General features: G+C 48.9%; 1 protein-coding gene across 1 annotated transcript in view; it reads left to right on the top strand.

Moving 5' to 3' along the window:
* Nucleotides 1–15,157, top strand: part of CSMD2 (CUB and Sushi multiple domains 2) — a gene marked incomplete at both ends in the record, with an annotated part of 231,477 nt that overhangs the window by 152,578 nt on the left and 63,742 nt on the right. Inside the window, 7 exon segments of the mRNA XM_080357655.1 lie at nt 1,266–1,422; nt 1,778–1,969; nt 2,650–2,776; nt 5,781–5,983; nt 7,739–7,930; nt 10,070–10,208; nt 10,630–10,817. Coding sequence (XP_080213781.1) covers nt 1,266–1,422; nt 1,778–1,969; nt 2,650–2,776; nt 5,781–5,983; nt 7,739–7,930; nt 10,070–10,208; nt 10,630–10,817 — 1,198 coding nt within the window.

The raw sequence follows: 15,157 nt of genomic DNA, 5'->3' as shown, positions 1-15,157 counted from the left end.
CTGAGCTTAATCCCTGGAGAGCGCTGCCCAGGTGGAGCTGACAGTGCAGTGGGCATCTCTGGAAGGGTCTCATACCTGCAATGGGACTGACACTCCCAAAGAGCACTTCCTGGGGCTGCTGTAACCCACTGTGACGTTAAGTGGCAGCAGCAGAATGCCCAAGGTCCAGACTGAGGCGGTGGCGAGTGTCCTCTGCATGTCTGGTTATCTGAGGCTTCAGTCTGCAGATGGATGCGCAAAGTCTCTGTCCATTAAAAATGTAGATATCTTTGCCGTATCAGCGCACCTTCTGCTCTGAAGTCTTCCCTGAGATTTAGAGATCTGCTGGAATGCCAGGGGTCCTTCCTTTGTAGCTAAACTTCAGTTCTTATCTGCACAGTTGTACAGGGGAAGCTGTTAATACATGAGAAGTGTGAGGTTCTCAGCGTTATTTTGGGTTTTTTAAGAGTCAAGGCTGATTTGTCCCCAGAAGTGGTTTATTTCAATGCAGAACTCCAGACTCAAGCTCTTCAGCATTCCCATGCTCAGTCGTAGATTAATCTGCATTTACAAGTTTCAGGACTCTATATAGAAGGAGACAAATCCAGGCTGAGTTTCTATTAACCACAAAGAAATGGTTTTGTGGGAGGCATTAATATTACAAGAGGTGTGCTGCTGTGCTGAGCCATCTTCCCAGAGAACTCTGTCCTTATTTCAGTTCCATACTTCTGCACTGCAAAATAGGTGTGATCCACATATTTTCAGCTCACAAATGACTGGAAAAGAGAGATTTGCAGCCAATGCAGAGAATATACTTGTCGAGAAAGAAATGATGTTCTCTCAACGGGTTTGTCATCAACTTCTCATCTGCTCCTGAGGAGAGTTCCCATCAATCTCCACTCGTGAGAAGTTGCTCTTTGTCCTCATAGAGAATCATGCTGTCTAAAAGAAAGAAGAACAAACCTTTGGTGTTTTTCTTAAATAACAGCGGGGTCAAAGCGCATCTGTGAGTCACTGTGGGGAGAGGATGTTTTCTCCCATAGCTGTGCTGCACCTTAGAGCTTAGCTCAGAACACACAGCCCTGCGTGCAGAATAAGCTCAGTGTACGGAGAAGGATGCGGCTCCTCCAGAGAGTTAATCCTGCTCCTCGGATGAGCAGCTTCATCAAGTCAGGATCTTAGATTGGATAATTCCACCGGCTCCAAAGGAACTGTTTGTGGATGGTTTGGCCCCTGAAATAACAAATGAAACACATTTTCCCCTCCGTGTTTCTCGTTCCTGCCAGGTGTACGATGGCAGCAATAGCTCTGCTCGCCTGCTGGGCTCCTTCAGCCGCTCCGAGATGCTCGGCACCAGCATCAACAGCACGTCCAGCAGCATGTGGCTGGAGTTCATCACCAACAGCGCCAACACCAGCAAAGGCTTCGAGCTGCAGTTTTCTAGTAAGTCCTGGAGATGGGAACCTGAAGTGTAATGATGTGTTTTCATGTTATGGTCATATTACAGTCCTTTCCATAAAGATCTGGCACTTTGAAGTGGAATTGGAGTGAGGGAAATGGTTATCCCGACAAACTTTTTCGGCTGTGAATGAGGCAGTGGTGATACAGGAACTTTGGATCGAAGCTGAGACACCAGATTTCTGGGATCTCGCTCAAATATTCATTTACAAAAAAACCAATATGGTGTTTTTTCTGTCCAGCGAATGATTTTAAGGAGAAAATATTAAGATGTTCTTGTGTTAATCTCTCCCGGCTCTTAAATATCTGATGAAAACAGACGCTGTTTCTCCCGCTGCAGGTTTTGAACTCATTAAATGCGAGGACCCCGGCATCCCGCAGTTCGGCTACAAGGTGCATGACGAGGGACACTTTGCCGGCAGCTCCGTGTCCTTCAGCTGCGACCCTGGGTACACGCTGCGCGGCAGCCGGGTGCTGGTCTGCCTGACCGGCGAGCGCAGGGCTTGGGATCAGCCCCTGCCAACCTGCGTGGGTGAGACGATCTGCCTTTTCAACCTCCTGTTGCACATGTGGGCATCACACTGAATGTCTTTTTCCCCCCCATTTGCTAGTGCCTGTGATATTAACTCTGATACTGATGGCGCCCACCGACATTAAGGACCGCGATGCTTTACACTGAGAGCTCTGATCCCTTCAAAACTTGTAGAGCGGTCTGAACATGAAGCGCTCTGCTCCCAGCGCAGATCTGACAAGGTTTCTTGCAAGGAGACTCCTGCTTTTCCAGTCCTTGCCCTTTCACTTGAATGTGTTAAACAGTGACACCTCCCGATAATGGCAAACATCGTGTGTCCAGGCGTTTGACAGTTCATAGTCGTGTTTATATGAGAGCTACATGACACCCGATTCCAGATCCTCAGACATCTTAATTCTCTCAGTCTTCTCGTAGCTAAATCCTGAGCTTCCTTTTCCCTGTAGCACTCCAGGAGTTTATCTTCTTGCTTGGAAAACTCTGATACTAAGTTTTATGTATCGAAACAAAGTCTTTTAGCTGAATTAAATGACTCTTTTTAACTTTGTTTTGTAGGCGTTGAGAATCTCTTTAAATGGCAAGAAATACTCCCTGTTGTATTCGTAGGATGAGATTTGCATTGTTGCCAAGTAAGAACCGTAATATGTCATGAATCTTCTCACTAACCTATATGTTTCTTTCAGCGGAGTGCGGGGGTACTATCAAAGGAGAGTCGTCAGGACGGATACTGTCTCCCGGCTACCCGACACCCTACGATCATAACCTGAATTGTATTTGGACAATAGAGGCAGAAGCTGGTTGCACAATAGGGTGAGTTGGGCCACGTTGTTGTAGCTTGTTTTGGTTTTCCACGTGTTGAATTTCCCAACAGCGTTTAACGTGTGTCCAAGGGACATAATCCTAAAATGAAGATGTATAGATGAGATTGCTCGGAAGATCACATCCCAGGAAAGAAAGGGTAATAGAAGGTAATTACAGGTTTGATTCGTCTCCCGTTTGCGTTACCAGAGAAAATGAACACAGAAAGGGCCGAGATCAGTCACGTTACATTTGTGAGCATGAACAGCCAGGTGTGAGGGTCCCAGATGTGAGCGGGCAGCTGGAAAATTGATACCACAGCACTTAGCCTTCGTCTTCTAGTGGCACTCTTTTATTGTTTTATAATAAATACAACACATACAATGTAATTATCCTCCCGAATGAGAGACTCAAGATGGTTTCCAAACATCTGGTCTGTACAGAGACCCAAGCTTGTTTTCTCCTCCTGCTCCTCTGACTTCTCTGATTGTTCTGCCACCACCTTCCTGCTGGAAAACGGCAGTTTGAGGTGTAATTTGTCGGTAAGTTATGTGCCTTTGGCAGTTGGTGTGGAGAACATTTGGCTCGTAAAGCCGGGCCGTTTCCAGCTCCGCGGTCCCTGCTGCTCCGCGGCTGTTTCCACACTCACGTTTGCCCAGGCCCCGCTGAGCCGTTTCAGTGCTCTGTGTGCACCCATGTGTTCCAGCCCGGCTGAAACCATCCCCGACAGAAAACTGGAGCGTATCGGCAAGTAAAGTTTGCGCTAAGTGAGGGGACTCGAGGAGGAGAAACAGTTGGTAAGGTCTGTTCAACAAAAATCCTCTTCTCCCACCGCCGTAATTCCTGGCGCTCGTTAGCTGGTGTGTCAGCCCCATTTCTCTGCTGACCCCAGACCTGCTGCTGCTTCGTTGGCGGGTCCTTTTATCTTCCCCGGAGCTTCCGTGCTGCATCAGCACTCATCACCTCTTCAGCAGAGACTGTTAATCACGTTGAGCTCTGTGGTGCTTTTAGTCGATGGATTTATGCTGGAGATAGATCTGGTCCGGTATTTCCATTTTTACTTAATGCAGAAATTCCCTCCATTAGCTCTGCTCTTCGGTGTGGTTCAATTATGGATGGTTTCTGGTACAATCACAGGAGAAAGAGCATAACCAATGCAGCTTAATTCCAGCACAGGCAACTTCTAGTTCAAGTCTCTTTTTTGTTTGTTTTCCTTCATTCTCCTCTAAAAGTTCCTGAAGAATCAGAAGGTTTTTATGAAAGTAGACATGAGACCCTCCCTTCTGTTCCGAAAGTGTAAGAGGCGGCTTCATCCAGGGACTGTGCCAAGTGAACTTTACTCGCATGCGTATCCCCTGTGTGTGAGAGGAGTAGGAGTAAGTTCCAGTGTAAGTTGGGGAATGACCTATTAGAGAGCAGCGTAGGGGAAAGGGACCTGGGGGTGCTGGGGACAGCAGGGTGACCATGAGCCAGCACTGGGCCCTTGTGGCCAGGAAGCCAATGGGACCTGGGGTGGGTTAGAAGGGGGTGGTCAGTGGGTCAGAGAGGTTCTCCTGCCCCTCTGCTCTGCCCTGGGGAGACCACACCTGGAATCTTGTGTCCAGTTGTGGCCCCTCAGTTCCAGCAGGACAGGGAACTGCTGCAGAGAGTCCAGCGCAGCCACCAAGATGCTGGAGGGAGTGGAGCATCTCCCGTGTGAGGAAAGGCTGAGGGAGCTGGGGCTCTGGAGCTGGACAAGAGGACACTGAGGGGGGACTCATTCATGTTTACAGATATATAAAGGGTGAGTGTCAGGAGGATGGAGCCAGGCTCTTCTGGGTGACAACCAGTGACAGGACAAGGGGTAATGGGTTCAAACTGGAACACAGGAGGTTCCACTAAAATTTGAGAAGCAACTTGTTTGGGGTGAGGGTGTCAGAGCCTGGCCCAGGCTGCGCAGGGGGGTTGTGGAGTCTCCTTCTCTGCAGACATTCCAACCCGCCTGGACACCTTCCTGTGTAACCTCATCTGGGTGTTCCTGCTCCATGGGGGGATTGCACTGGGTGAGCTTTGCAGGTCCCTTCAACTCCTGACACTCTGGGGTTCTGTGATGCTCCAAGGAGCAGAGCTGTGGGTTTGTGTGTGCAGGATGAGCCAGCTCGGCAGGTGATCCACCTGGTGACCTGCCTTCCCTCACACATGAAAGCTCCTTCTTCTGCTTTCTTTGGCAGCTCAAACAGAACAGATGATCTCTGGGTAGTTGAGAAGAGCACATTTTCAGCAAGTTCATTTTTATGGTAATCCGTTGGAAAAATAATCCTCTTCACGCATGATACAATTGTACAAAGCTCTCATTTTATAACTTACATTAAAATTAATCACCAAGGCTTTTTGAATAAAGCTGTATCTGAACAGAACGAAGAGAAGGAGAGGAAGAAGGGAAAGACAGGAAAATTACTCTGCACATCGTTGCCATGAAAGTTAAGGAGTTGCACTTCAGGAGCGTTTCCCCGTTTCTGAGGTCTTCAGCAATGAGTTTTCTCTGGCAGTTTTGGCTATTTAGAACCAAGTAGCTGTGGTCGGGCCAGCACACCTGTGGAGAGCAGCTCTGCTTTGATCCATTCCTATTCTCTTTGCGTCTGGCTTTTTTCCTCTTTGCTCAAGGTCTCTGCTAGGTAGATTTATGATTCAGCTCCTTTGGTGTCTGTCAGGTTCTGTGGACATCATTTTGTTGCTGAGTACATTGCAGTGGGTGGTTTTTTTTCCCCTCTTTATGGTTCTACCTGATTTATTTATGTTTGCCCCGAATAAATGGGAAAGCAGCCAAGTGAATGCTTCCTTGTTTTCCTCTGTGGGCTGTCAGGGTTTTAAGCCCAGTACCTGGTTGTTTTATTTGTGCAGATTTGCTCAGCATAGTTTATTAGATTCCTTGTGGGCCAAGCTACCTTAGGTTGGTACCGACCGCGTTTCTAATCCTTTCAGGAAGAAAGGCAGAGCTCGGTTTGTGGTCTGACTTCCAGTCCGTTTTGCCACACAGGCTCCATTTCATGGTTTTCCACACCGAGGAGTTCCACGATGTGCTGCGGATCTGGGACGGCCCGGTGGAGAACGGCATCCTGCTCAAGGAGATGAGCGGCTCCGGCCTGCCCGCCGACGTCCACAGCACTTTCAACTCCGTCATCCTGCAGTTCAACACGGATTTCTTCACCAGCAAGCAGGGCTTTGCTATTCAGTTTTCAGGTAGGGTTTACACTCCGCATTGTCCAAACCTGCCGTTGCTAATAAGCCATTCCAGGTCTATCTGCAAACCACTGGTGGTGAACAAATGACGTTGTATTGAACGCAATACAGACATTTGTGCTCTGTTGCGTTTGGGTGCAGTCCTTGCAAACAGAGAAAAACCTTTGCATTTTGTCCTTGCAATGCAGGTGAATTGTGCTCCCCTTGCTACAGTCACCTTCACAGTGGTGGACCTGGCAGCAAGATGCAGAGCAGCGCCTTGTGGAATGCACAAGAAGGCTTTACAGATATTTTCCACTGCATTCCCACAGGTCCCTTAGAGACAGCGGGATACGGGCAGCATCCCCCAGGTGTTTGGGGAGCGCTTGGTCAGTGGTCTCTAAAAACCAGCTCTATTTAAAACCCCTCAAACTGGATCCCCTGAAGCACGATCACAAAAGCTCTGTCAGCTGTAAAACAGCATCGCTCGCAGCAGCACTACGTGTAATGCACCTGCAGTCTGTCACTGCCTAAGTCCTGGCGGCTGTTACCTGAGGCTCGGCCTTGTAAACACATTAATTTCAATTATATCAGGGTAATACATTTCAGAATTCGCACAGAGGTTTCCAGGGTGCAGGCCTTGCTGACGTGTCCAGGAACCACCCAGCAGATGCTGATTTTGGAGTCGGTAACAAACAGGGAGGCTGTTTGGTGAATGATGATACAACCTTCCTGAGACTTGGACACATGGAAGTGTCTGAGCTCGTCGTGTCTCTCCCAGGTTTTACCCGTAGCTTTCTGTTTAGGTGCTTTGCATGGCCGGGGAAGAGTTGTTGCTGGGTACGAGACCTTCTGGGATGACCAGGGCAGAGGGACAACACAGCTCTGCCATCCCTGTGCCAGGCTTGTGTGTCAGCCTGCCAGGAAGGACCAGCCTGGGCTGGGCTCCTTATCTTCAGTTACACAGAAAGAGAGAGAGGGATTTCCTCCGGCTCTTTGAAGGAGAGCTTTCTCTAAACTGCTGGGTGTAATAGACTCTCATCAACTTAGCAGGAAATAAGCTCTTCGCCGCCTGATACGGCGCTGGTCTTTGTTGAACGCTTCTGCTCAAAGCCTTTGTTCACAAGGTGTGACCAAGTAGTCAGGCCTAAGCTTAGAAGTGTAGAGTTTTGGATCTTGTGAACTGTAATGATCTGTATAAGCTTGCAAAACTCCTGTTACTTGCGGACTTTCCATACCGTTAAGTTGTTGTAGCGTTGACGGGCTGTGAGCTCAGCGGGCAGTGACGTTGGGGCCACCTCCTGCCTCAAAGGGACACGGCAGCAGGACACGCGTTTCGAAAAGGTCAGGCCTGATGCTTCACAAGGCTGAAGGCTAAATTGCTCCGCCACTCTGGGGAAGTGGAAAGCGCTTGCGGATTAGTTTATTTTGCAGCATGTGTCTGACACAGAATTCTATAAAAGTGCCATGTAAGATTAGTGGATGTCTGGACTTATTAAGTAAACATGCGTGTGCACAATTATACATCAAACTTACACTCTGTGTAGTGCACTTGAACCTGCAGTTCCCCAGAGCCTGTACCAGCTGGAGTGGCAGATGCTCAGTGCGGAGTAAAAACCAGTTTGTGGCAACTTTAAGGGATCGTGAAGGAGGAGAGATGAGGAATGAAGTCATTGCTTGGATGTCTGCTTAAGGACAGAGTCTAACTACAGCCAGGGCTGTAAGCCTGGGTTAAATATACATATATGTATAAAATATCTTCTTAATACCCTTCAGTTTCTACTGCCACTTCCTGCAATGACCCGGGGATTCCTCAAAACGGGAGCCGGAGCGGCGACAGCAAAGAGGCCGGTGACTCCATCGTCTTCCAGTGTAATCCAGGATACGCGCTGCAAGGAGAGGCCAAAATCACTTGCGTGCAGATCGAGAACAGATTCTTCTGGCAACCAGACCCCCCATCCTGCACAGGTATGAGCAGGAATCCGTCCTCCCATTGCACTGATCTCTGCCCTGTTCCCACTGCAAGATGGTTCTGTCTGGAGGGGATGAGTCCCACCTGGTTTGAGGTGGCGTATGACAGGGTATAGATGTCTCGGGTAGCTGTCTCATAGAACTGCTTTTTAGGATTATCCCCAGAGCATCTGGGACAATGAGAATCTAGTTCATGGTGGAAACTCATAGAACATACTGCAGCGTAAGTGACGGTATTTAACCTGACAAGGCAAAATTAAAGGCTGCTTTAAAACTCAGGTTGGTGGAGAGGATTGGGGTCATGGGTGAATATTTTCTGCATGAGGAGACAGCAAATTCTGTCATGAGGAAGAACTATCTGACATTTTCTTTGAGCTCATAAAGTAATAAAAGAAGCTCATAAAAGTGATTCTTTTTAATATGTCCAGGACATATAAAAATAGTCATGCTAAGCACATAAGAGCAATAAACATCAAATTTGCTGACCAATTAAGTGCTAGCCACAAATTACTTACCGGCAACCTTCATTCCTGGTTATGCGCTGTTATCCCAAGCAAGAAAAATCAATTAGTTCTGTTTCTAACATCTGATTTAATGCCAGGTAGGAAACCTCCCCAGCATGCACAGGATTTATGCTCCTCACAGGACGACTTGGTTTCTCAATGACTGTGTTATGATCTAGTGCAGCACCTTTCCAGCCTGACAGAGACGGTCCTTTTAGCCTTCCCAGAGCTATCAGTAAATCATATCGTTACATGTCATGCCCGTCTCGTTGGGTTTTGTTCCGCACCAGCCACTGGGCTCTCTGGCCTTTGAGAGAAATGCAGCCGGCGCCTTCGTCTTGATGTGAGATGAGGTCTCGTGGGGATTGGACTGGATGATCTTTTGAGGTCCCTTCCAATCCCTGACATTCTGTGATTCTGTGTCTCCAATTTGACATGGAGATACTGTGTTGGGTCCTTTTTGAACAGAAGTCTTGTTTCAGGAGTCAGAAGCTTTGTGAAAGAGATGAAAGCAATGTCTTGCTCCTTCCCTCTGTTCAGCGACAAAGGATCTGCAGAAATACTCAGTGGTTTTCTAGTAACTGTCTAACAGGCTGCATGGTTAGAGCTGAATTGGAAAATGGGGTTTAATTTAGGACTTGGATTTTACGTCTGTATTTAGCATTTCAAATGTCTTTTTCCATCTTTACGGTACGACTCCTGTAGTCCCTAAACAATGTGGGCTGAACTGGAACCTCAGCTGAAACAACCCCCAGGGCTTTGGGGTATTTGAAGTTGCATCCTGACCCAGCTCCAAACAGTTCTGGCTCAGACCGGATTCTGGTTTAAATCCTTTGGAGACTATGGGTGGGATTTTCAAAGGAATCAGAGGGTGGTGAGCAATCATCTCCCTTAGGCGTTTCAAAAATGAGTCCGTCTACTTTAGTTTCTTCCTGAATTTTCCCTGACTTTACAGTCTGGAAGAGGAATGCACCTCGAAATTTGAGATAGATGGTCACAAGGGTGAGGGAAATGCCAGACACCTGAATTCAACACAGGTTGTGCCCCCCCATTCACCCCATCCCAAATCCAGGAGGATTGATCTGAGCAACAGGGGAATCTCAGAGCATCGACCCTCATGAAGAGACTGCGGAAAGGCTGACAGTAATGAATCCGTTGTGAGTGTATTTGCCACAGTGGAAATATACGCAGGCACTTTCAGCCTTAAAAAAGTAATAATTGATTTTTCAATCAGCTTGGCATTTAACGTGTCGCTGACTGCAATAAACACGAACAAGCATTTAGACCCAGACAACATGTTTTCACTTACGTTGCAACATACCATCCAGACTTGGACCGGGAGTTGCCTAAATAAATGTTGCCGAAAAGCATAAAGCATCTTTCCCTTTCTGGTTACTCACATTTGTATGTTATGAAGATTTTGATGGCACCTATAGCTCTGTGTGTGTGCGTGTATCTCATCTCTGTTAGGGTCGCTATAAGATATTGCAATATGCGTCTTAATATCAGAGAACCCTGCAGAGCGCCTCTCTGTCCCCTTGTCCATCTCTCTTTTGTCCCGTCCTGCATCTCATCTGCTATTTTTGGAGTTTCTCTGAGACAAAGCCTCATCCTTTTGCTTGATTCCCCTCAGCCCCCTGCGGAGGCACCTTGACCGGGCCGGCCGGGGTGATCCTGTCCCCGCAGTACCCGGAGCCCTACCCGCCGGGCAAGGAGTGCGACTGGCAGCTCACGGTCTCTCCGGATTATGTCATTGCCCTGGTGTTTCACACGTACGTACCTGCGAGCCATTCGGTTCCACTTGCGTGGGACAGGGAGGGGAGAGCGGTGGTGGGCACGGGGTCTGCACGGGGCTCCTTTGCCCTCTGAAAGAACCAAACCAAACCTAGTGGGACTGTCCCGTAGTCCTGGGTGACCTGTTCTCAGCCCTTACCTCCATTTGGGAGAGGATGCACGTATTCTAGCTGCTCTTTGGTCTAGCCGTGGTTTTACAGAACGCCGTGGTGTCGCTGGTGCAGTGTGGAAAACGGCTGCAGTGACACTGGCTTCTGCATCACTTGATTCCTGACGTACGGAATGGGGACAGAAGTGTCCCGCGCTCAGCGTGTGGCTGCACGCCCATCAGGACCACCACCTCGGTTGTTCTCTAGGGCTGCTGTAGCTCGTATTTCAAAGACTCTTTTGGTTTTGCAGCTTCAGTTTGGAGCCTGGCTATGATTTCCTTCATATCTACGACGGGCCCGATTCACTCAGCCCCCTGATCGGAAGCTTCTACGGCTCGCAGCTGCCCGAGAGGATAGAGAGCAGCAGTAACAGCCTCTTCCTTGCTTTCCGAAGCGACGCATCCGTCAGCAACACCGGGTTTGTCATCGACTACACAGGTACGAGCTGCCCGGGGTGCTGCCCGAACTGCTGCGAGAAGGAATGAGGCTTTGAGTTTGCTCCTTAATTCCCCCACGCTTCAAAAAGAACCTGGGATTTGGGTCAGAGAAGTTGCAGAAAATAGACCTTTGGGGAATTGAAGGGAGAAGAGAAGAAATACAGGAGGGAGCATGTGTGAAAGAAAATCAAACACTCGGCTCCTTGCCACTGTGGGATCCCAAGTACAGTTCAAAGACACCGTTCTCTCAGCATCTCCTTGTGTTTGGTCAGTGCTACAGCCCTCTATAGCTCCCTAAATACCAAATAGCACCTGTGTCAGCTCTGTGCGAAACACTGCTAATTACCAGAGGCTTTGTAGTCCTCTTTTAGTAATAATTTGGGTGAGAAAAAAAAGGTAAAGCTGCCATCTGTCAGTCCCTCCTTGAAATCCTGCATCTTCTGTGGGACTGGGACTGTATCGCTCGCCTGCAGCTACGGTGTGTCGGCTGAATTTCAAACAGCCTCAGCACTTCATTTGAAATTGTTTCAGGGGCAATGGCTCTTCAAGAGGAAGTTGTCCTCTGGGGCTGGGAGGAAACAGAGAGGGAAGAATGAATTTGGCTTTTATGATGTCAGGTTTTGCATAGAGCATGACAGCGAGAGCGACGTGGGAATGGAGCGGTGCCGTAGGAGGGTGTTGGAGGGCAGATCTGCAGCCAGGCAATTTCCCAGTTTTGCCACACTGATACAGTCCGCCAGCAGGGTTTCTGATAGATGAACACATAGCTTTTGTTTTGCACCCGTGACACGCCAACAGCTATGAAGCAGAATGAAAAATCAAACTAATCTGGGCAGGAACAACCGCAGGTTCCAGTCTAAGTTGGGGAATGACCTATTAGAGAGCAGCGTAGGGGAAAGGGACCTGGGGGTCCTGGGGACAGCAGTGTGACCTGAGCCAGCACTGGGCCCTTGTGGCCAGGAAGCCAATGGTACCTGGGGTGGGTTAGAAGGGGGTGGTCAGTAGGTCAGAGAGGTTCTCCTGCCCCTCTGCTCTGCCCTGGGGAGACCACACCTGGAATCTTGTGTCTGGTTGTGGCCCCTCAGTTCCAGCAGGACAGGGAACTGCTGCAGAGAGTCCAGCGCAGCCACCAAGATGCTGAAGGGAGTGGAGCATCTCCCGTGTGAGGAAAGGCTGAGGGAGCTGGGGCTCTGGAGCTGGACAAGAGGACACTGAGGGGGGACTCATTGCTGGGGATCAATATGGAAAGGGGCAGTGTCAGGAGGATGCAGCCAGGCTCTTCTGGTGACAACCAGGGACAGGACAAGGGGCAATGGGTTCAAACTGGAACACAGGAGGTTCCACTTAAATTTGAGAAGCAACTTGTTGGGGGTGAGGGTGGCAGAGCCTGGCCCAGGCTGCCCAGGGGGGTTGTGGAGTCTCCTTCTGTGCAGACATTCCAACCCGCCTGGACACCTTCCTGTGTAACCTCATCTGGGTGTTCCTGCTCCATGGGGGGATTGCACTGGATGAGCTTTACAGGTCCCTTCTACCCCTGACATTCTGGGATTCTGTGTAATGTTACCAGCAAAGAAAAGCCATGAATGTGCTTTCCCCATGCACGCTCAAATTTGCAGAGGTTTGGTTTGCTGTTGGCATAAAGCCTTGCCTTGGTTTAGAGGGGCAGGTGAAACTTAAAACGCAATAGTTTGGGATTGCAACTGGGGAGGAATTTATTCTTGGGATGACGTAGCAGGGAGTGGAGTTTTGGGGTCAGTCTGTTTCATGAAAAGGAGTATTTTTTGAGACCACACTCAGTGATGTAAAAGGCAGACAAGCTGTTCGAAGAGATTCTTCGCAAATTATTCTTCCCCCCACCCGCTCATGGTTTGTGAGTGTTGGGGACTCGTTGTCGTGGACAGAGAAGCAGGTCAAGCTCCGGCGCTGCCGCCGTCCAAGGAACACATCCCAATGGTGCCGAAAGCTCAGGTTTGGCTCCTCACACTTGTGGCTTGGAGAAGGAAGGAGTTCCAGGCTGGATACTCCAAAGCAGGAGTTTTTCTCATACTTTTTAGTATTTCTCATTTCTGTTGTAGGCCAGAAGTGAAGTGGCGTGAAATTGAAAGCAAATGAAGCAAAACTGATTACTTTTCACTCTTCCAAAGGAATGAAGGGAAAAAAAAAACCCCACCACACCAAACCCCAAGCCTTATTTCAAATCCATTATTATTTCGCCAGAACTATTTTGCCCATCCTGAGCTTATAAACATATATTCAGCATTACTTACGGGTTATTTAAGGTGGAAATTCCCCACAGAAACACTGTTCTGTAAAATCCATTGCAGAACAAGCTGTTTAAAAACATGCACTACTGTTTGCTGGTAAAACAGGAATGAGGGATGACGCTTGACCCTGAAACAACTTGCATTTGGGGAATGGATCTGTCCTTTGGCCGAGGTTGTCCAGTGCGCCAGGGGAGCTGGATCACGGTGTAGTTTGTCCTGGTTTTGATATGACTGTCATGACAAACTGCCTTTAGACAGTTTCTTTTGGGGATGTTTTAAGGCTCACACGTGTTTGCAGATGTGGAGTTCACGATGTGATGTTTCAGGATGTGCAGATGGAAGCCTGACCCGGTGCAGGAGCTCTGAGTTTTCCTTGGGAAAGGAGAGGGGCAGCACAGAGCGTTTCTGCTTTCTGTGGCCTAATGAGCCAGTTCTCATGGCATTTTAGTCTTGACTCTTTTCTAAACATTTGGCAGCCTGGATCCACGTTAATTGGGACATCAGGGGAAAGTCCTTGATTTCTGAAGTGCCTGAGTGAAAATAAAGCATTAATTCTAAATGGGCAAGCCGTGCCGTGCTCACTTCATAGCCTAATAAATCAAAGGCTGGGCAAGCTGTGCCTTTCCCACATCCCTCCATGAGTCTTTTGCTGTCTCCATGCAACCAAATTCTTCCTCCAAGCCGAGCTCCTGGGTCCCTTTGTACCCTGCTGCTGGGGACCATCGGGGCGGATCGTCCACTGAGTGTTCATCTGGAGATGAGCGCAGGACCGGTGTGTCGGGACACGTTGTCCTGGAAGGCGAGTGGTGTCCCTGGGGGCACAGACCCTCAAGGGAGCAGAGAAACAGTCGAGAATGAGGAGAACACAACAAAAGCAGAGAGGCTGTTGCTCAGCAATCCACCACCACCCTTTTTTTTTCCCTTTTCAGCAGTCAGGGTGACTTGAATGCTGAATGCCATGGTTTTTCAAAGCCGGAGCAGAGGCTGAGATCAAGCGGGTGGCCAAGGCGCCTGACAGCGGATGGGCAGGTTGAAGCCACATCAGCTTGTTAGTTGAAACACAGGGAGACTCTTCAGAACAGCCAGAGAGGCACGGAGTGGTCAGGAGTTAGCCGAAAGGGTCTGAAAGTGAATATTGGCAATGCAGAGAAACACAAGCTCGTGGAGTGAAAGAGCATTTTGGAAAAGCAGATGAAAGGTTTGCAGTCGCAAACGGCCTCTGTGCTACAGCGGACTCTGGGCCACGGAACTGCTCATCTTCAGCCTCCTGGGTGGTCGATAACCAGAAGCAATTTGTCCCCTTTGGACTGTGGTGACTGGAATATCCATTGACTCACAGGGATGGTGAACAACCTGCTCGGGGCTTCAGCTGATGTCTCGCTAGCGTCAGGATGAATGAGGATGGAATGTGTTCCCCGAGCTGTGCAGAGAGCCAAGGGCTTGGCATTCCAATGCTGGGACTGAAAGGAGCTTTTCGGTCCTGATATCATCATCATCATCAAGATTTGTGTGTCTCAGCAGGACCTACCTGCAGATCATACACGGGAAATAAGGGGATAAAAGTGTTAAGTTCTTTTATCGTAGAACCCCGATCTTCTCCATCACGTTCTGAGTATCAAAGCTCTCTTTTGCATGCTGTGATAATGATGCTTCTAGGAATATTTGTGTCGCTTCCCAGGATCAGATAAACAGGAGCATCTTTGGTTCAGAACAGGGTTGCTCAAAGGAAAAGTCTCAAGTTTGTACAGAAAACGCTGTTGGCACAGAGAGAACCTGGGACTTGGTGGCTCACTGATACATCACGGTCTGATGGTTGATGGGGAGCACCGAGGGTTGACCAGCGGCTCCCAAAACAGGGAACTGGTGTTGTAGGAAGAACCAGCAGCCTCATTGTGCGGCTCAGGGCGGCTGTTCCCAATGGAAGCGTTTCCCATCCTTTTGTGCCCTGTTTACCATCCTTTTGTGCCCTGTTTACCTGTATCACTCGCTGTGGTTCAGCTGTGGTATAACGGAAACCGTGGCAATAATCCTATTTTTCACTGCAAACAGAGAAACAAAAGCAAGATGTGGGGGCTTC

The sequence above is a fragment of the Nesoenas mayeri genome (genome assembly GCF_963082525.1).
Source record: "Nesoenas mayeri genome assembly, chromosome: 21".
Taxonomy (NCBI): Eukaryota; Metazoa; Chordata; class Aves; order Columbiformes; family Columbidae; genus Nesoenas; species Nesoenas mayeri.
Note: the sequence above shows the minus strand (reverse complement) of the source record. Positions and strands in the feature narration are given on the sequence as shown.